Raw genomic sequence first — 21,715 nt, 5'->3', positions numbered from 1 at the left:
AAATTATTTATGATTAGTTAATCGTGAATTTAAGGAATAACTTACAGACACTGGCCTCTTTTTATAATTCTCTGTGATATAATAGGTATTACGATGAAATGAATTTCATCTGAATATGCAAATCTATAAATATATTTGCTTTTTCTTGCGGTTACACCCGCATAAAGATAAATAAAGATAATTTATTTTGTTAAAACATCTAAAGGAAACTTCTCCACACATTGTGCGTCAAACATTTAAATTATTTCATAGATTTGATCTGAAAATCCGACAGACAAGCTGAGCTACTTTCGTATTTTAAATATTAGTACCTAAGGATCTAAAAAGAAAATCAAAACCAAAAAATCACATTTATTATTTTTTATTACAAATTACATTAGGTACAATTGCGCGATAGTTAAACGCGCTTAAAAAAATCGCAAGTCAAATACTCTGTTTTTTCATGACACAACTATTTACTTTGATTAAAAAGTTGTTTTAAGAAAATTGACGTTTAAATTGGTGGTGGAACTTGGTCCTAAGTAATTTTAGCATGAAAGTGCGACTTTCGCAAAAACTTTCGCATTCATATAACGTGAGTAAGGGACAAATTATAAATATTTTCTTTATAAATTGCATTACATATAGGTACATACACAGATAGGGGTATGGGTTGCTCAAGTAACTGGGTTGAGGAGGTCAGATATGCAGTCGCTTCTTGTGGCAGCTGCATTCGGTTAGACTGGAAGCCGACCCCAACGAAGATGGGAAAAAGGCTCGGTAGCTAATACATCACACATAGGTACATCGCCATCATAACGGTAGGGAAACCACTAAGGAGTTATTCTCAATACACAATTTTATTCTTTATTAGCATTCCATATGTTATAACAGGTGGTACATTTAGATTAGTGACAGTATGGACCCTATAGGCTTAGCTTAAAGAAAAAGTAGGAGAGTTTTACTATAGTTATCGGCACAAATCTTGAGCTCTGACCTCGCAGAAGTAATTTATTGGGTCCCTTATGTGGTATGAAGTGAGGCGCGGGGGCGGGCTATAGCCGTCACTCAGGATTGGTTCTTTGCTAATAAATCACTTTTGCGCAGATGTAGGTTAGAGCTCAAGATTCGTGCCGATAACTATACTAGCTTATTAATAAATTATAATTATATTTAAAAACATATAAATTAGTGTACATGTGAGTGTCGGTGTGAATGGGTGTGTGCGTTTGTGTGTATGCTTGTGTGTGTTATGACTTTTATGTGTCTACTTTTATATAGTTTTTATTTATTAAAGGATTTGTCTTCCATGTTCTTCTTCATTCTTCTTCATATTCTGGTGGTGCTGCTGCCTGTCCTTGCTGACGGACATCAGGAACATCAGGGTTGGAGAACCTGTAGTCGTATTGAGGGTACAAGTCGTTCCAGGTCGCGTTGTTTAACTTGCTCGAGCCGCCGTTCACCGTGGATGCGCACGAGAGCATTTTGCACTGAAAATGTTACAATGTCACTGTCTTAGTTACAAGGTAATCTACAAGTATCAACGTTATCAAGGTGAAGAGTTTGTTTATATGTGCTAATCTCTGGAATAACTTGTAGGATTTGAAAAAAAAATGATTGTCAGAAAGCCTATTTATCCAGGAAGGCTATAGGCTACTTTTCATCGGTTTCCGTGGAGTATTTTTCAAGGAACGTGGCTAAAACCGCAAGCGGAAGCTAGTTCCTAAATATGGTGTTTAATGCCCATACCCTCTATAGATTGTTATATAACTACAGGTATATATAAGAAAATATTTTTAAAATACTTTTTCACATTAATAAAAAAATTAATAAAAATAGAGTCATAGTACTGCCTACAATTTATCCAAACCAGTTACACGGAACAGCTCATTTTTCATACTGACAATTAAAAAGCCTACAAAAAATAAGCTTCGAATTTTATAATTTATAAGTGATGTCATATCAAGCCCATATTAATTATGTATTCTTTGTCGAAATTAATTGTCCGAAACAAGTTACATGAAAACTTTATAATGAACGTCATATACAGGATAGCGGAAAATATTTTCATAGATGTTTCTGTAAATTATTAATGAGACAATATTTTACTAGTTTCCGCCCGCAGTTTCACTTGCATCCCGTGGGAACTGTTTGACACACTCGGACAAAAAGTTACCTATAGCCTTTCTCAATAAATGGGCTATGGACCAGTAGTTCCTGAGATTAGCACGTTCAGAAAAACAATAAATATAAAGTCTTCAGCTTCTTATACTAATCAAGAATGGCTGGACCAATTTGCCTTATTTTGGTTTAAAAATGTTTGCAGAAGTCCAGAGAATGTTTAAACGATACGAAGTTTGCTAGGCAACTAGAATTAAATACAGATTTTATCTGCAAGACAAGGAAACCCGCAAAAATTTACCTAGCTACAAATATAAAGGAACGCACGAATATCGAATATTTATTCAACATGATTCTTATATAATATTGACACATCTCTTTTACGATAGAAACATATTGTGTGTTCGACAGCTTTGTGGAACACACAATATTTTTCTTTCTACATGTTGCTATATTCTTGTATGATTTTAAAATTACTTTATTTGAGGGAAAAAGAAACTGCCAATAATCTAACTGAGAAACCAGAGAACTTAAAATATACTAGCTTTCTCCAACAGTTGCATATCCGCACCCGGATAAATGATCTAACACTGAAAATATTTTAAAAAGTGATCCAGTATTTCCCGAGGTTAGCTCGTTCCAACAAATAAACTCTTCAATATAAAATCATAAATAGCACTCATGTTTTCCACTTTATAATCTATTCTTTTATACTTATATAATAATGAGGAGTTTTTGGTTTTTTTGTAAGGCTCCGAAACTACTTTTTGAAAAATTATTTCACTGATATAAGGCTTAACTATGCCCGGTTGACATATAGTATATTTCATACGAATACAAGAAGATTCCACAGTACGTGAGCAAAACCGCGTGAAACAGTTAGCATTAGAATACTCACAGTTGCTTCACAATTCTTGCCCCAACACTGCAAAAAGAACAAAAACAGACCACTTTCCCGTAAAATTTTACTTTCAATAGTAATTTATTAACAGTTATTAACTTTCCATTAAAAATGTTCGAAGCAATGACAGTATATTGTACAGAAAATATTGGAAAAGAAACGCCTCGTTAATTCTTATTGATGCATATAATGGACGCTCTGTCTCTTGACTCTTTTGAAACTGTTCGTAATTATAATATGGATCGTTTTACAGTTTTTTAATACGGATAAAATATGTCTACACTACATTTAACTTCATATTATAGATAACTAGTCTTGTAATATACTGATATTGTTAAAATTTCACTATTTAATTAAACCAATACAAAGGGCCAAAAATATGGTAATGTTAATATTATTACTAGACTAAAATAAATATTTTGTGCTCAAAAACAGTTCAAATATGTGTCATTTTAACTGAAATATATTTAATGATTCCTGTAATATAATTACCGATATTGATAAAATTTCACTTCGTTTTAAAAAAATAAATAGAAAACGGATATATATTTTTGTAACATAAACTCCCGCTAAACAAAATTATGTTCAAAAATCAACAGAATTAAAAAGCTATTTTCCAATATAATTGATGAAAAATGTACAAAAAAAATCAGGTTGCTGCAAATAAAATTCTCGGTAGCTACTGAACAAAATAAACACTACAACTATTGGATTCCGTACATACCCTGGACTCGCAGTTCAGGCCTTCGCACTGCAATCCAATATAAACAATATATACAGTACACTTCGGTATATATTGCAATGCAGGACAACATGAATGCAGTTTTGTTTCTCGCGTATGTAGGTTTCATTTCGGACAAAGAAATACGGGCTGGTCTTTTTTAAACACATCATCATCATCATCTGCCTAGCCTTTTCCCAGCTATGTTTGAGTCGGCATCCAGTCTAACACAACGCAGATAAATTTCAGTATTTTACAAGGAGCGACTGCCTATCTGACTAATCAATTCAGTTACCCGGTCAACCTAATACCCCTAGGTAAGACTGCCTGTCTGACTTTTTGGCTTAAACACATCATCATCAGCCCTTTTTATCATTCCAACGCTGGGCTGCGGCCTCCTATCATTGGAGATTACAGACTTTATAGTCCAGAGTACTGATATATGTACTTTCTATCTTAGACACCAATGGCTGATAAAAAGGTGAAGGAAAACATCTTGAGGACTATAGTCTGAAATCACCAACCCGCATTGAGCAAGCGTGGTGATTAATGCTCAATCCTTCTCCGTGTGAGAGGAGGAATATGCCCAGCAGTGGGACGATAAAAAGACTTAACAGAAGTAGACTACTTAAGTTGGTTGATAGTTCATTTTGAAGGTGAATTCTATCAAACTTTTGAGTGTCGGAAAAAAATAATAAAAAAGCTTAGTTATATTTAAGTGGGTATATCTGTATGCATAGTATAAATTGATTAATCGAAATATGTATAAAAGTTGCGGTTTTGTAAAGGAATTATTCGTTAAAATCTAAAATTCTCAGTACGCTAACAATGTAGGAACTAGAGGAAGTATATTGAAAATAAAATACCTTCGCTGAACATTGCTCGCCGATGCACTGAAATTGAAAATAAACGTTTGACGTTTACATAGGAACCATTTGACTTTGTTCTTTAATAGATTACATTAATAATACATTTTCTTCTATATTCTAGGAATAATTCTGTAACTTGAAAGATTCATCTCATTTCGGCGATCTCTCGATTTTTCCATTATATAAACCTCAGGCCACAGAGACGTCCTGCCGGGGCTGCGGGTTTGTTTGAAAAAGTTACTGCGGCCCTGGTACATAAAAGGCCTATGACGGAACACGACGGTTTTTAGTCAGTAAGAGTCTGACACTCTCTCACCGCTGCTAACCCACAGCTGGAGGATCATTTGACGATTTTTGACGTTGTTAAAAAAAAAGACCAGAGATCTCAGTTCTTTGATAACTGAACGTGAAAGTTCGTAGTAAACAGTTGTTTAAAGACTGACGTTTATGCAGAGAACTTGGGCATAATTATGTCACATTTTGATTTTCTTTTGTTACGATGCTACGTCGTAGTCATGTTACTACGCCGCATTATTATCATATCTTTTGGGTAAATTACAGTAAAAGAAGTTTCTGTTACGAAATCATAAATATAAATTAGCCACGTGCTGAAGAAGTACAAAAGATAGCAATCCTCTTTTACATACCATAGCAAAACAACCTGAAGCCTTGCACTGAAAACACATAAAATATTTAAATAACTTACTTAAACTACGTTTATAAGTTTTTTAAAATATAATTAACTATGGAAAAAAACATGTCTGACATAATTACCACAGCATTGCAGCTTACTCCCACGCACTGATCAAAGAGAGGAATAATATAATTAGAATTTACATATGTATAAACTTGAGATGTTATAAACTCATTTCACATCGATACCCACTAATATTATAAAGCTGAAGAGTTTATTTATTTATTTACTGAAAAATTACTTGTCCGATTTGAAAAATTCTTTCAGTAATATTTATCCGGGACACCAAGTGGTGACATCAAGAGGAATAAAAATTTCTAATACTCATTTAATTAGTACATTACCCCAGAAGCACAGGTATCTCCCGTACACTGAAAGAATGCACTAATTAATTGAAATCGTAATTTACGCTACTAAAAACAATCTTTTTTAGCATTATACTAAATTCTTACCACACTATCACAACTAGTCTTGTAACACTGAAATGAAATTAAAAACAACATTAAATATATAATTTCGAAAAGTTTTTCGGAATTGATGATATCTTATCTATTATATAAAAATGAAACTCGCTTTCCGTTGTCACGACATAACATGAAAACGGCTTGACCGATTTGGCTGAAAATTAAAGGGGAGGTAACTTAGACCCGGGAGGTTTTAGGATAGTTTTTGTCACCATCCGGCTACGGGACGCGGGTGTAACCGCGGGCGAAAGCTAGTAATATAAATATTTGTGTGATTAATTAATTTATTTAACTCACCCTTGATTGACACGATTCTGCAGCACACTGAAAGATAAGTGTATATGAAAAGCATCATACTTTCAAAAAAATAAACCTTAATTTCTGCCTATTAAGAGTCATTGTGACACACTGCTACTCAGCTGTATCCTGTTGTATTGGAAACCGACCTCAATATGGTTGGGAAAAGGCTAGGCATATGATAGAGTATTTAGGTCTACAGTTTCAAAAAAACAAATCGGTCTTATTTTAGTTACAGACATCAATAGGACTAGGGCTCGCAGAATGGTTTTCTACTCTTTTCGATTTTGAGCAGCATTTAACGAACATTTCTTATAAAGAAAATATATGTATATTTTACCTCATTTTCATATTGATGTTTAGGTCCAAGTACAGTCTCAAAAGCCAGCCATTCTTGTTCGTTCGTATTGTTTAGATTCATTGTTCTTAACACTACTTTAATAGCTGATTCCACCTTGGGCGCCTTAATTGGTGCTTCTGTGGCTGTCATGTTCAAGGATTCTGTCTGTAAGAAGGTACGATTAGTCACTTATGCTTAAATATTTTTTTGATCAATCGATGCTTTGCTATAGGAACTTTGCTTAGCCATGTGCTCTTTTAAAAATCCTGACCAATATGGTAGATCTACAAAAAATAATATTTTTGGCTTTATTAGATTTCATGGTAAAACAGCTGAAGCGACTGAGATGGACACGGATACATACCTACATACTTATATTTTTATCAGAATGAGAGAATATTGTGTGATCAAATGAAAATATTCTTATATTTTGCATTAAAAAGTTTTACGAAAAATACCTGAATTGAAAGAACTGTCAGAGTTAAAAAGACATAAAAAAACTGTGTATCTTACCGTCCAACCTAATCTTGACATACTTTCATCAACAATAGGTACATACAGTTCTCCCTGTAGGATAAATAAAAAGTATTATAATAACTGTTCTTAAGGTTTAGCAACCTGCTTGCTAAAGCGACTAAACCAGAAGGAAAAAATGCGTGAGTCACTCTTTACCAACTTTTCCGCAGCTATATACATCCATCCTCATTCATGCTCATCACCTTCCTCACAACATGATTCTCTTCCTCCGTATCACATGCTCATACTATGACTGTCGGTTATTACATGGCTTAACTTACCTCTATTAAATATTGTTGATTTTTGTGTGTTTTTCTATCCTGAAGGGAGCAAAATTTTGATTATATAGGTACATACTTATATTTTAAGTCATTAATTATACATGTTAATGAATATTTTTTTGTTAATACATTAAAGTTGATACTTTACCATGACACGGGCCAAACCATCTCTTGTATCTGCCTATAAAACATAAAATAAAATATATATTTACGATCCACTACCAGTGAAGCATGGAATATACATAAACCTCAGAATATCCTCCTTATGAATATTTCTTTAAAGAAGTTTTGGAGTTAGTCGCGAACAGACTGACAGACAGTGGCGCACTTTGTTAGCACATTGGTTATGATAAGCCGATTATGATGTTCTGAACAAAGTAAAAAATTTTTTTTTCTAATAATTTGATAGGAACTTACCGAATTTAATGTCACCCAACGTATTGGTGCAGTAAAATCATCCTGTAAAAATATGTTGCAGTCTTAAATCACATACATAACACTGACTTACATAGGTACATAACACTGTGAACGGCCCAATATTCATAATTTCTGTTTTTAAGTCCAAAAGACGCTCCATTGTTTTTATTAACAAAAATCCTTCGACTTACGTATAGAGGCAAACCCTTCAATATTTCTTCTTTAGTTGGTACCTGTAGTCATGAATTACATTATTTATTACTATCAGAATATCATTATTATTTTACCGGAGATGACGGCATATAGAAGAGTATGGAAGGAGAAAACATACTGCGCCGACCCCAAATGAAATTGGGATAAGGGCATAATGATGATGATAAATATCATTATTATTTTCCAGAATTTCAAATTAACTGCATCATTCACTCATCGACTTTCTATTGTTTTTCTATAATAAACAAAATTCATCATCATCATCAGCCTTTTAACTATTCCGTTTTTGGGCACAGGATTCTTCTCACACGTTAATCACTACTCTTTCATAAGGTGAATTTTGGATTTCAGGATTTAAAGTACTGGTTTCCTCAACGATATTTTCCTTCACCAACAGTCATTGATGTATACGACATTATTTATTAAATGAATCGAATAGTTTAAAAATGAAATTATCTTACATGTGGTGTTGTTGTTACCTGTGAAAACGATTTTGATAATTATTCAAAACTTCCTTTTATTATGAACATGAAGCGTACCATATCAAGTTGGTTATTTAAATGAATTATTACAAATAACAATAGCCAAAATCTTAAGTTTTAAATGACACAAATTCTCTACCTGAACAAATAAATCAAGTCTTCGCCTTATCGAAATTATTTCAAGCGAACCAGTAATTTATAGCAACCATCAGTTATATCGTTAATTAATCCAATAATTAATCAGTTTCATAATCTTTAATTGGCAACTGTTGTTATTTCAGTTACAGGTAGGCAGCCCCTACTATGAGGTAAAGTCACCTCAAACTCACCTTTCTCGAAAATACTTGAAAATTTCATAATGCGACGAGTTTGCAGTCAAAAAAATATCTCAATTGATAACGTATGAAAAATTTCGTACATTCTGTTATCTTTTAGCCAGAAAAGTACAGAAATATAGAACGGTTATAATTATACAGTGTACATAATTATGTGACAGGAATAACCATTTTTTTTAAATTATATATCTCTTATTTTTGTTTCCAAAAAAAAGAGAGTTTTAAAATAGGAATACATCACAATAACTTCTTTTTTAAAGATGCCAAGTAGTGAGGTCGTGTTAAGGCGACTTATAAACGAGTTTCAGAGGTAACAGAGATTTACTCACCAACGGCGCTCGCTCTCGAAGCTGCGTGTTGTGGTCTTGCGCCTTTTGATTATAAGTAAACAGTATCAGTTTATAATAATATATACTTATAAACTTATCGAAATAACAGCAATACTCATGTACTTGAAAGTTAAATCCTTTTACTTTATAGATAAGACGCCATAGAGTAGCAGAAGTTGTCTCAGTTAAATTTTGTTGAACTAGCTAAACCATCGTCATTTTAACATGCGTCAAAAAGGAGCTACTCTTTGCACTCGGATAAAAAATTTTCATCAAAGCTATCCTTTTGTTTTAGTAAAAAAAAAAGTAACAAACATAAGTTCCCCAAACTTCTAAACATAAGACAAACTTTTGCATTTATTACATTGTATCCATGTAAAAATCCATTTTGAAAATGGCTAGATTGTAACTGGACTTTAATGTCAATCTCTAAAAACAACAACAAATTGAAAACATAAAGAAAATTACTTACTGTAACTTTTTGCTGTGCTATTTGCATCAATCCATATCCACTGGGCTGTCACGAGAAATTAATAAAGTTTAATAAATGATACTACCAATAACAATTTGTAACATATGACACGAATCAAGTCAAAGGGCTGTAACAAACGTAGCAAGGGAAGATACCATTGTTTGTACTGACTGACAGAAACTGTCAACTGCATCAAAAAACGGTCAGTTGAAACGGTCGGTCAACTATAGTACGCGCCAAATAAACTTGCAATAAAGGTCATTCAACCGCCCTGCCGTCAGGGGCGCATCACCTATCCGCCATTTTGTAACAATGTCCTTCCGTCATTCCGAATTTGGAATGCGCTTGTCTGCCCATATTTGAACTAAAAACGACTGACCATAATTTTGACCAAAGGTTTGTAATCCTTTGCGACAAGGACGCCTCTTACCACGCACGATACACTTGTGTTGATCGTGTTAGCAAAAAATGTATGGGCAGTGTGCCCATACATTTTTTTCGTATCGTTTTGAAATATTGGGATACATTAGTAGAAGGAGGTGAACAAACTTTATTGCACGCTTATTTGGCGCATACTATAGTTTTCTACTCACCAGATTTCTATTCTTAGGCTTAAATCCACCTTGATCTTGTTCCGGGGTTGAGTATTTTATCGCCGTTTTTACGGCCGCACTCAATTTTGGTGCAGGTTTTTGTCTCAAAGCTAGTTTTTCTAAAACAGAACTGGGAATGTCCGAGTCATCCGGATAGGCTGCCTCTGGTGGTGGCCTATCTTTACCCGATATTGGGCCTAAATGCATTCCTTGGGGCAATTCCAAGCCCTCACCGTCATCCATCCCAGGGGGTTGAAAGGCTGGCTCTCCTGGAGGGCTAAAACCTGACGAACCAACTGGACTCTGCCCAGCCCCTTGTTGACCACCTTTAGGGCTATCTTGATATTCTGGTAGCTCATCGTTTTGCTTCCATTCCGGGTAGCGGGCACGGTCCATACCGGGTCGAGGGTGAGGTTCGATGATTGGAGTGCGAACCTGCATTACCGAGCTACCCCAGTTATTGTAACCAACACCCGGAGGACCCCTCTTTGCGTTCCCCCTAGCTACCCTAGAATTACTCTCGGAACCGGGTCCACCTGGACCCTGAAATCCACCAGGTCCTCCCATTCTTAGCGCCTTTTGCATTTCCGGATTTGCATCTGTAAAATCACCTACTCCTGGGATATTCACACCTCTTAGAGCTTCTGCCATAGATTTAGGGTAGTTTGAACCAAACGGTGCGTTAACCCGTTCTTGGCTAGCGTCATTTTGAGCTGAATGCATGATATTCTGGTACATTTGTAGCGGAGTAGGTTCATGTGGGATGTAGCCGTTTGGAAAATCCCTTTCAGAGCCAGGTCCGGGCATCCTACCTCCCGAATGGACTGGCATACTATCAGGACGCGCATTCATATCAAAGACAGGATGGGTATTAACAGGTTCACTCAAAACGAAAGATCCCGCCATATTAGGCCGAGGTTGTAATCGCTTCAAGTCATCCAACTCCAATTCGTTAGATTGTGTTGGTTCAGGCTGTTCTTGTCCAGGAAGCATCCATCTGTCATCTTGAGCTGTTGGTAACCTATCTTCTGGTAGATCTGGGTTATTACCCTTGTGATAAACCGTCGATGCAGGGGGTAGTGAACGATCCAGTGGACCCATTAGATTGTCGTCTGTATTACCCTGAAAAAGAATATAAACCATATTTTTGAAAACTTTTCTATTTTCTTGTTTTTTGTTGCAGTAAGACAATATGTTTTTTTGGCATGGTTTTACTATGACTTGCACTTGAAGTAAATAGACTCATTATAAAACTAGTAATAAGAAAATATATTAAATTACATATTCTGGCATATCTTCTTCCATTTGTCGTCGATTCATCTTCATGGGTTGTCCCACCAGACCCTGAGGTTGTGGTGGACCTTGGCCAAAACCACCTAAAGGATTCGGCATACCTGGTCCAAAACTGGTCAATCCACTCTTGGGACTGCCACGACCGAGGCCAGGACCTCTTGGTGGAAGTCCACCTTTGCCTAAACCACCTGAAGGATAGGGCCCTCCTTGTCCATAACCGGACAATAGACTCCTGGGCATACTAAAATCCAGGCTCTTAGGACCTCTTGGTGCAACTCCACCTTGGCCTAAACCACCTAAAGGATTCGGCACATCTGGTCCAAAACTAGACATTCCACTCTTGGGAATGCCACGACCAAGGCTAGGATCTCTTGGCGGAACTCCACCTTGTCTCCAGTTTGGAGGAGGGCCACCCATATTAATACCAGGTCCAGGTCTTTGTCCCCACCCCTTGGGTGGTCCGCCCATGTTCATACCACCACCAGGAAATTTACCCCCGCCTTGACTCCATCCAGGAGGTGGTCCGTTCATGCTCATTGCCCTACCAGGTATACGACCCGCACCTTGACCCACTACAGAAAGTGGTCCAGCCATATTAATACCCCCACCCGGTAATTGACCCTTCATGCCACCACCAGGCACAGGGAGCCTACCTTTACCTAATCCAGGGGGAGGTCCACCCTTGCCCATACCTCGGCCAGGGCCTTGGCCCATTCCTTGACCCCATCCTGGAGGTGGTCCATTCATACTCATTTTTCCACCAGGGCCCTGAAATCCACTTGGACCCCATCCTGGAGGTGGTCCCTTCATATTCGTATCTTGACCTTGACTTCCACTTTGACCCCATCCAGGGGGTGGTCCATCTATGCCCATTTCCTCACCAGGGCTTTGACCCTCATCTTGGCCCCAACCCGGGGGTGGTTCTTCCATGCTCATTTCCTCACCAGAATCTTGATCTTCATCTTGACCCCATCCCGGGGGTGGTCCATCCATACTCATTTCCCCACCAGGGCCTTGACTCCCACCTTGACCCCAACCAGCTGGTGGTCGGTCCATATCCATACCCTCGCTAGGGTTTTGACCCCCACCTGGACCCCATCCCGTAGGTGGTCCGTTCATGCTCATTGCCCCACCAGGTATACGACCCGCACCTTGACCCACTCCAGGAAGTGGTCCAGCCATATTAATACCCCCACCCGGTAATTGACCCCCAGTTTGACCCCATCCCGGAGGTGGTCTATTCATACTCATTCCTCCACCATGTGGTCCAGCTTGAGCCATGCCAGGAGGAATTCCTTCCATGTTCGTTCCCTCGCTAGCTCCCTGAGATTGTGCAGTAGGGGGCAAACCCACACTCATACCCCCAGGAGCTTTACCGGGATGCCATCCAGGGGGTGGAGCACCACCCAAGAAAATACCACTTGCTCCCTGACCACCCTGTTTCATCCCTGTGGGCGGAAAGCCACCTGGTTCAACGGGAGCCCGATGGGGACCTCTTGGTGGAACCCCACCTTGTGCCCAAGGAGGAGGTCCACCCATATTCATACCACTTCCAGGGCTTTGGCCCATGGCTGGACCGAAAGGCATCCCTGGACCTGGGCCCCCAGTCTGTGGTTTAGGCTCGCTGGGATCTTGAACGCCGTATTTCTGGAAGTCAAACCTTTCAACTTCGGCTGGAGATTGCTCCCATGGACTCTGCACATAACAAAAATTAGAATATCATAAAGAAAATTAGGTTCAAAGGAGAGTATTTTTTCGATCGGTAATGCTTAAGTAGCTCATTGCACTGAGAACTGTTTACTTTAAAAGTTGAACGTGAAAATTCATAAAAAACAGTTGTTTTAAGAAAACTGACGTTTATGCTGTTGGTGAAAATAACCCTCAAGAAACTGAATAATGTTTTATTATATTAAAAGAATTTGTTAGCGAAAGAATGCTACTATACAGTATAAGAATAAACTTGTTGCAAGCTGTCCTTGGTTTGTATGGTATAAAAACAAAACAAATAACGCTTAGTTATAAACGCACACTTACCGCCTGATTAGTGGGTTCCTGTATAACAAAATGGATGTTTTAGACAGTGTTTATTTCTAAGACAGTTTGACCAACTAGAGATGGCATCCACAAATCTATCTAAGAAAAAAACTGCTTATTAAGGGGCGAGGCAACGCAACTAATAATTACAGTTCAACTCATGTATTTTCTATCATAACTCATTTGCATTCAAGCACAGCTCCTATGAGTATGTGCAACGCTGTGTTATCTTTGGCAAAGAAGAAGATCGTTTAAATTGTCTGAGATTCAAATGTATCAAAAAAAATCAATAATCTGAAAGCTCAGACCTGTGAAGGATTAACCGGACCCTGAAACAAAGATAAGTTTTGAAAAAAAAATCGGCGTTCAACAGCATCGAAGAAATATAGGGTACAAGTGTTTTATAGAACGCGGCAGATTGACTTGGAAAACGAGACACTAAATTGAAGCCACGAAGAAATTAATTTAATATTTTAAATGCACCGATCACTGCTGGCCAAAGGCTTTCAATTTTTTTGTGGCCAATCCGCAATATGTTTTACGTTCATGTGCATGTATGTGTAAATAGTAAAATTATACTTAAACACGGATAAAGCTAACCTTAGGGATTTCTTCTTCTTCATTGTCGCCCCAATATGCTGAGAGCTGCAATTGAATAGTAGAAATTACTTTTCTGAACAATAATACACCGTGGCTAAGTCACAGGCGAATCGATCGTTTACGAGATATACATATACTATTTGGTTAGTCTTGCCTCCTGACTATAAGATAAAATGAAAATCAACTAATGTTCGTTCATATAAGAAAAGTCATATACATAAAATATAAACTTACCCCATGACTTGGACTGCCAACCGGCAAATTTGCCCTCATTCGGCCCTAGAAAAAAAACAGAATAGCGTAATAAAAATTTGAAGCATAGGTAATCAGAATAACGTAGTTCGAAATCAAAAATGTAAGCTTTTACCTAACCGGTATTTTGTCAATGTTTAGATACTCAAACAATAGTTTTTAATTGACTTAAAAAACAAACTCAAAAACGTTTATTCAAATTAGGCTGATAAATGTGCACTTTTCGAACGTCAAAAACAAAAAAGGCCGCCCCCAAAACGCCCGCCGTTTACCACTTCCTATGTGTTTTTGCTGGGAAGAAGAAGTGGCGCAACAAACTCTCCAGCAAAAAATATTCTCAGGTTGACCTTTTTGTATGTATGCGTGTGTGTTTAGCTGAACCAATTTTCAGCATAGTATATGACAGACTTGAAAATTTAGGTATACCTATTTTATAGGAAATAAATATTTTTGAATTAAACTCACAATAGCTTTTTTCTCTTCCTGTAAATAAACAAGAATATTTCAAATTTCAAATAAAGAAGAAAAAAAAACTAGAGATCCTTATTGGGAATTCGGATAAAAAAAGTCCTTTATCTTTACTCAGTCATTGGTATCCAGGACACAGAATGTACATTCATGGAATAATACCATTGGTTATTGCCTGAGCTGGAATTGAAACCGCACTCTCATACTGGAGAAGCAGGTGAACCACTAGGCCATCACGACCTCTGACTTAGTGGAATTTAGACTAAAGAGTTTTAGAAGTAGAAAAAATCTTCAGGAAGCAAGTAGACTACGGAATAATTAAGCCCTTTATTTACCAGGGCTTAAGAAGGAACATGATGGGTTTTAGTCAGTAAGAGTCAGACACTCCCTCACGCTGCACCCACAGCGGGAGGGGTCATCTGATCATTTCCCATAAAAAGACGCAATGAAGAAAAGCTATATAGATATGTCACCGGAACATAACAAGACTCGTAAGTTGATCAGTTTTCTAGATAGTTGATCAACTTTCGGAAAATAATAAACGGCATTTGAACTGTACTATTTGACGTATGTATTTTAGTAAGTTGATTAATTTTCGGCGTGCTGCCGTTAAATCATACGACAAAGGCTAGGTGTACGTTGATTGGTTAAAAGCTCTATTAATAATCACTTGCTAAATGCTTATAATAATTGATGCTGTCGACCAATCAGAGACAATATGAGATATAAGTTCTCACCTGATGAGCAGATCTCTGTAAAAGATGTTTAGAATAACCCTGAAATTGCAAAATTTAAATTAGTTTGCATTATTTCGCTTACCCAACAGAACAAGGTCGTGATTATACTTTCGCTGTTTTTCACAAAACGACTTTAAAGTTTTCAAGTTGTTCTAACAAAGGTACATTATAGTTAATTTATTCAGTCTGGCTGTCATTTAGTGAATGATTTATTGAATTGTTGTTTATTTTTTAGTAAATTAAATTTATTTTAGAAATGTGTTCTTGAAATTAGTTTTGTTGTAAATGATTTTTAATTTAAAGAATGACGTTACAGAAGTTTTAAAATGGTAGACGAGTAGACACAATCTTATAAATAAAACTCGAAAATGGCTGGACCGATTTGGCTTTAAAATGTTTGTAGAGGTCTAGGGAGGGTTTAAACGATACTAAGTTTGTTGGGTCGATACTAGTTTGAAATAGATATTTCTTATGGAATAACGTAAGCTTTACTATAACCTCCTCCTTTTGAGAAAGTCGGATAAAAAAAACTACTCACAGCCCACATATGTGCATCATCTTCCCACTGAAAATATCAATTATAAGAATGTTTCTTAATTAGGTCCATAGACGTATTTTCTTTAATTACGATAAACGTGTGTTCATGACAATGAACAATATAGCGAAGCCTTCTAAACTTACATTTTCCATAATTTCCCCGTCTTTATATTTCTCCTGTAATAAAAATACAATATAAAACCAGTTTCCTTAATCTGCTGCAAAGTTCAAAATAATATTGGAAAAGGTACTTAGAAGGTTGGTATAAGAACCAAACTAATATTATCCATTCAATTACATTGTACATACCAATGGTTTCATGAGTGTCATAAACTATATTTTAGTTGAAGGAAATAGTTCCTTCGAGAAGCAAGTGAAATCGCAAAAAGGGAGACAAAAAAGTCTACTATTACTACTTACCCCTTCCATAGCTACTAGTTTTCTGAATTCATCCCACTGTAACATTCCGTTATATTAAATCTTCCTCAAAGTTAGTATAGAGAACCACAAGCCATTACTTAAAAAAATACATATCCGAATGCGCAACGTAAAGGAGTGGTAATATGTTAATCTATACTAATATTATAAAGCTGAAGAGTTTGTTTGTTTGAACGCGCTAATCGCAGGAACTACTGGTCCGATTTGAAAATTTATTTCAGTGCTAGATAGCCCATTTATCGAGGAAGGCTATAGGCTACTTTTTATCCCGGTACGGGAAGTAGTTCCCACGGGATGCAGGTGAAACCGCTGGTAGAAGCTAGTTAGCTTATATACTTCTTCGCACTTAATTTTATTAAGTTAAATGAATAATTCAAAAAATCGAATATCAAAGAGGATAGGAGATTTTAAAAGCAGGCTTTAATATAAAAAAGTGGACCTTGCCAGCGTCAGTCAATCTTTTCGGCTGAAAACAAAAATTACATGATATAAAGAGTCATCCATATAATTGGGCCAAATATTCCTGATAAATTCCAACTATAAAAATTACCAGTTGTTAAAATACTACAATTAATTAAATTACCAGTGTTTAAATAAATAAATAATAAAATGAATTAATTCTGAAACTGTTTTATATAATTTGCATGCCCATGCGACGGTAGAATATGGAGAACTTTGGTAAACCTAACACCTGTACCTGTACCCATGTTTGCAAATAATAAATGACTTTGACTTTAAATTACTACCATCTGTAAAATTACCAGTAGTTAAAATACTACCAATAATATTACCAGTTGATCTAAATCGGTGAAGTCATCCCCTCCGAACGCTTTGCCATCATCCTCAGGGAATATTGCTTCCCCTTCTTCTTCTTCCTATATAAAAACATGGAGAAGAAACGAATTTATTTGTTTATTAAGTAGTCTTTTCAGACTGGGATGCTAGGCTCCATAGAGTTGACCTTACGATGGGTTACACCATTTAACTTAACGATAACTGAACCATTTTCAGTTGTCAAATTGTAGTCTATACTAATATTATAAAGAGGAAAACTTTGTTTGTTTGGTTGTAATAGATAAACTCAAAAACTACTGGACCGATTTTAAATATTCTTTCATCATTAGAAAGCTATATTATTTGCGAGTAACATAGGCTATATTTTATCCCGGTGCGGGCAGTAGCTCCCACGGGACGCGGGAGAAACTGCGGGAAAACGGCTAGTTGTATTATAATATCATACTTACCATTTGTTGGATAATATTTTGGTCTTTAGGATCGCTTCGACCCTGTAACAAACATTTTCTTAGGACCAATTTGGAAAGAAATGAGTATACAAATCAAATGATCATAAAACGTTTTAATACTTACATAAGGATTGAAAGGTTTCTTTTTCTGAAATTAAAAAGATGTATTTTAGTTTTCTGATGTTGTTCACCCGAGATAGGTAAAATATTGAATATTTAATTCGCTTACAAACATTTGCGGTGGCTTGTATGGCTGAAAATGCAAGTAAAATAAAAACAGATAATAATACAGTGCACAAAAAAGACAATAATTCGTATTAATATTAAAAATATAGAAGTAACTGGTTATCAGTCACGCTTTCACGATAATACTACAGAACTTATTTATATTGGGTACACAGATATTCTAGCCTGAAAAAAAACATCGACTTCTTTTATCTGGCTGCGGGAACTAGTTTCTTCGGGGCACAAGTAGAACCGCGGAGAAAATCTAGTTCCATTTTTAGCAATGATTTATTTTTATGTAACTCTAGATTTATAAAAATGTATCCCTATATCCCTTGGTCACGCCATCACGCGTGAATGATTGAACCGTTTAAACTAAAAAAATAGAGGGGAGGTAACTTAGAATCTAGAAAAGGCCATAGGATAGTTTTTGTCACCATCCAGCTGCAAGCAGTTATCTCAGAACGCAGGTGAAACCGCGGGCGGAAGCTAGTCACAACCAATTTTTCATTCAAATTCGTTGGTTAGCCTTAGTAATAAAATAGCTTACTATACTATACATAGAATACTTACAACAGGCAGTCCGTTCGGAGGTATGATGGCAGTATTTTCATCATTCCGAGGGGCAGGGACGTACCCTGGACCATGGTCTGTAGACTGAAAATTACTATACCTTGTGATTTTCACTAATTAATTTTTTTTACATATAAAAAAAGCATTTACAAATATCATTGACATATATTCTAGCGATAGACAAGAACATCCATACAAATAATTTACCCGCTATGTCGTCTGTTGACATTTCGTTGACGTATTGTGACATGTAGTCATCCTCATTGATGTTAATTGCAGAAGTGTCGCTCGTATTTTGCCTACATTTTTCATTACTCAAAAAGTTTATATCTAAGTGAATTCAAAATCATGTAATATATCAAAAAGTTTATTTATATCTAATTAAATGCAAAATCATGTAATATATTAAAACCAGGAACTTATTTTTAGGGTTTTTAATATTAATTACGATGTTTTTTTTCTTAAGAGGGCTATCACAAATTTTCGCGAATTTAATTATTTTTTCTTGAAAGTAAGAACATACCATGACAAAGTGAAGCCTGTTTTCATTGATATTTTACCTACTGCTAGTTTTATGGCACATCTGTTTCTGCACGATTTTCTTAATCCATAATTCAAGATGGCGGGCGGGAACAAATTAATGCATATTTGTAAAATTGAATTGTAAATGAAAGGTATGATATACAAGCGTGGTAATAGCATGAACAGCGTGTAATTTTACTAACTTGACTCTCGAATAGTTTATATGTGTAAGTTTATACCTTGATATGTATTTTCTATTTTATAATTGTAGTTTCATAGACATCCATCTGACGCAGGTGTCAAAATCGCTCTGATTTGCTATTTTGGGCACTGCATAGTCTGCAGTGCAGTTCAGTGTGGTAAGCTTTTTGTTCGGAACGTTCTATCTAGTACGTAGTACATATATATCGATGACAAATATTAAATATAAAAATAAATAACATTCAAAAATATATGACGGCGCCACCGTCGATGTGTCAACCGTCGATTTGTCAACCATCGATCTGTCAACCATCGATCTGTCAACGGTGGACCTTATATAAAGCGGCGCGCGCGCACGACTCGGGTCATCTTAAATTCTAGGCATCCACAGGGAAAAGTCCGGTTAAGCAGTACACGGCCTCCTAGGCTGAACTGCGAGATGCCATACCAAAAAAAAAAAGACTCGGGTCATTCGTTGGCCGACCGTTGCCGAGTGCACACCTCCCACAATTTCGTGTTAAATAATTGTAGTGATTATTATTTTGTGAATTTAAATAAATCAAGTGATTGTGTAAAGACCTGCTCATTTTATTAAAACAATAATATGTCTTTTCCTGACGCTACATAAATAAAAAATAGGTGGCCACCGATATCGGGCACAGGGTCCAAGTAAACATACCTATTATTATTATGAACTACGATAGGTGGTGATCGTGGCAGCTAATTTTGAATATACGTTTTTTCCGTCCTATTGGGATATGGGAATGACGAAAAAGGGAGTGCACCTATGTGCGTAAATGCCTGTACACACAATAAATATATCCTGCACAGCTGGCTGATCTCCTTAGAGAGAACAGTTACCGTGGTCACCCATTATCAGGTTCTATATTAAACATATAAGAAAATTGTATATACGCACCCGTCCTGTTGCTGTAGGTGGATTGTATTGGGACTTGTGTCCTTTTACGCCCAAGTCCTGAAAATTTACAAGAAATATGAATTTTCTTTCTCATGGTATATCTTATCCTAGGCAAGGTAAGGGCATGAAAGCTAAATTGTTACTCTACATTAGGTTAGGTCCCGTAAAAAGGGCTCATCTGCCAAAATGGCATTAGACCCTATGGCTCATATGTATGTATGTATGTAAAATAGTAATCAATACGGTTACAAGAATTGTATATTTCTAAAACTATGTCTAAAAACATCCGGGAAACGAAAATCTGTTCTTCCATTTGGGAGCTGCTATACCACAGACAGATACACACATAGATACGATAAACTTTCAACTTTCCTCTTTTTATGTCGCAGTTTGAAAAATACCTTCAAATCATCGTCATCGAAGAACGAAGGGAACTCCGAAGGTCGAATCACAAGAAACACACTGACAAATATATTGATCCTCAGTATCCATGTGGCTTCCCCCATGTCTTGATCAGACACTGAATTAAAAACCCATAAACGTCTACCATAGCTGATTCTGTATAATTGGATGATGAAGAGAATTGATTGAAAGATAAATCTATTCTTGATCATAAATACATAGAAAGATAGCAAGCGTGAGTTCAAGCGATTAGTTCGGTCGATAGTCTCAAATGAAGTAGTTGATTGAATATAGACTTAAATATTGTGCATACTTCCTTTCAAAATCTTTCAAAGAGTCTGTTCCTTTATTTGACTGAACGCACTAATCTCAGGAACTACTTGTCCGATTTGAAAAAATATTTCAGTGGTAGGTAGTCCATTTATCGAGAGATACTAGGTACAGGTTACTTTTACCTGGATGCGTGAAGTAGTTCTCAAAGGACGTGGCTGGAACACACACAAGTTATTGACAAATTCTCACCGTCACCCCGTATCTTACAAAACACAAAAATTTAAGAATCGACAACTGAAAATATTTCAGCTTAAAGTGAAATGGTGCAACTTACCGTAAGTCAAACAAACTTACCTGAGCTATTCACACTCTTCGTAATCCCGTTTCTCTGTTGAGCAGTCGATCAGAAGAGGATATTAGGGTTAATACCTGAGTGAACTTCACTTTAGTCGATCTCAATGAGAAAAAGTTCAAAAAATCACAAACTGGTTCAACAGTGACGGTGAAAGAGGAAATAAGGCAAAAATGCTGCTCAATTACGTTACTGTGGAGATGTGTTCAGAAGATCTAGTTCTAGATAAAACGTTTAATTATACATATAAAAATTAACAGTCTGTTCGTAGGTGTTCTCTACGGATGCACCTAATTTAAATTAGTTCAGGAGGTTTTGCGTGAAAGTGCAACATTTCAAATTAATATTAGCAAAGATTATGTTTCATAAGAGTGGTCCTCCAAAAACCCGGAGGAGTCATGACGGGATGGTCAAACAACTACTCCAAGCGATGCTTAACCTTATGATCGATCGAACTTCGTGGCTGTTACGTAACCACGAGCTTCTAACCATTCTAAATAACATCATTAATTTACTGCTCCTTTCTATAACCTATCTTGTTGTTTTGCCTGCTAAAAGCTGTTAGCCCCATACAATTCATTTCAAATTCCTATCTGTATTAATCAAACCAACCAATAGATA

The 21,715-nt window shown here is 36.4% G+C and overlaps 2 protein-coding genes across 2 annotated transcripts; both read right to left on the bottom strand.

The window, feature by feature from the left end:
• Positions 1–440: 440 nt before the first annotated feature.
• On the bottom strand, positions 441–6,885 carry LOC110381359 (uncharacterized). Its single transcript, XM_064042440.1, has 6 exons — positions 6,387–6,885; positions 6,047–6,073; positions 5,738–5,764; positions 5,630–5,656; positions 5,366–5,392; positions 441–5,265 (listed from the first exon to the last, which is right to left on the bottom strand). The coding sequence occupies exons 1-6, from the start codon at positions 6,534–6,536 to the stop codon at positions 5,176–5,178; spliced, it is 348 nt and encodes a 115-aa protein (XP_063898510.1). The 5' UTR covers positions 6,537–6,885; the 3' UTR covers positions 441–5,175.
• LOC110381485 (basic proline-rich protein) lies at positions 6,469–20,573 on the bottom strand. The gene is made up of 23 exons (XM_064042263.1): positions 20,469–20,573; positions 20,068–20,124; positions 18,426–18,509; positions 17,857–17,880; positions 17,752–17,775; positions 17,628–17,669; positions 17,175–17,258; positions 16,823–16,849; positions 16,366–16,401; positions 16,090–16,122; positions 15,947–15,973; positions 15,409–15,447; positions 14,669–14,686; positions 14,186–14,230; positions 13,952–13,996; positions 13,660–13,680; positions 13,352–13,369; positions 11,306–13,012; positions 10,025–11,146; positions 9,432–9,476; positions 8,960–9,001; positions 6,900–8,292; positions 6,469–6,551 (listed from the first exon to the last, which is right to left on the bottom strand). The coding sequence occupies exons 1-22, from the start codon at positions 20,571–20,573 to the stop codon at positions 8,266–8,268; spliced, it is 3,672 nt and encodes a 1,223-aa protein (XP_063898333.1). The 3' UTR covers positions 6,469–6,551; positions 6,900–8,265.
• Between the last annotated feature and the right edge of the window lie 1,142 nt (positions 20,574–21,715).

The sequence above is a fragment of the Helicoverpa armigera genome, chromosome 28 (genome assembly GCF_030705265.1).
Source record: "Helicoverpa armigera isolate CAAS_96S chromosome 28, ASM3070526v1, whole genome shotgun sequence".
Taxonomy (NCBI): domain Eukaryota; kingdom Metazoa; phylum Arthropoda; class Insecta; order Lepidoptera; family Noctuidae; genus Helicoverpa; species Helicoverpa armigera.
This window is presented reverse-complemented; position numbering and strand designations above follow the sequence as displayed.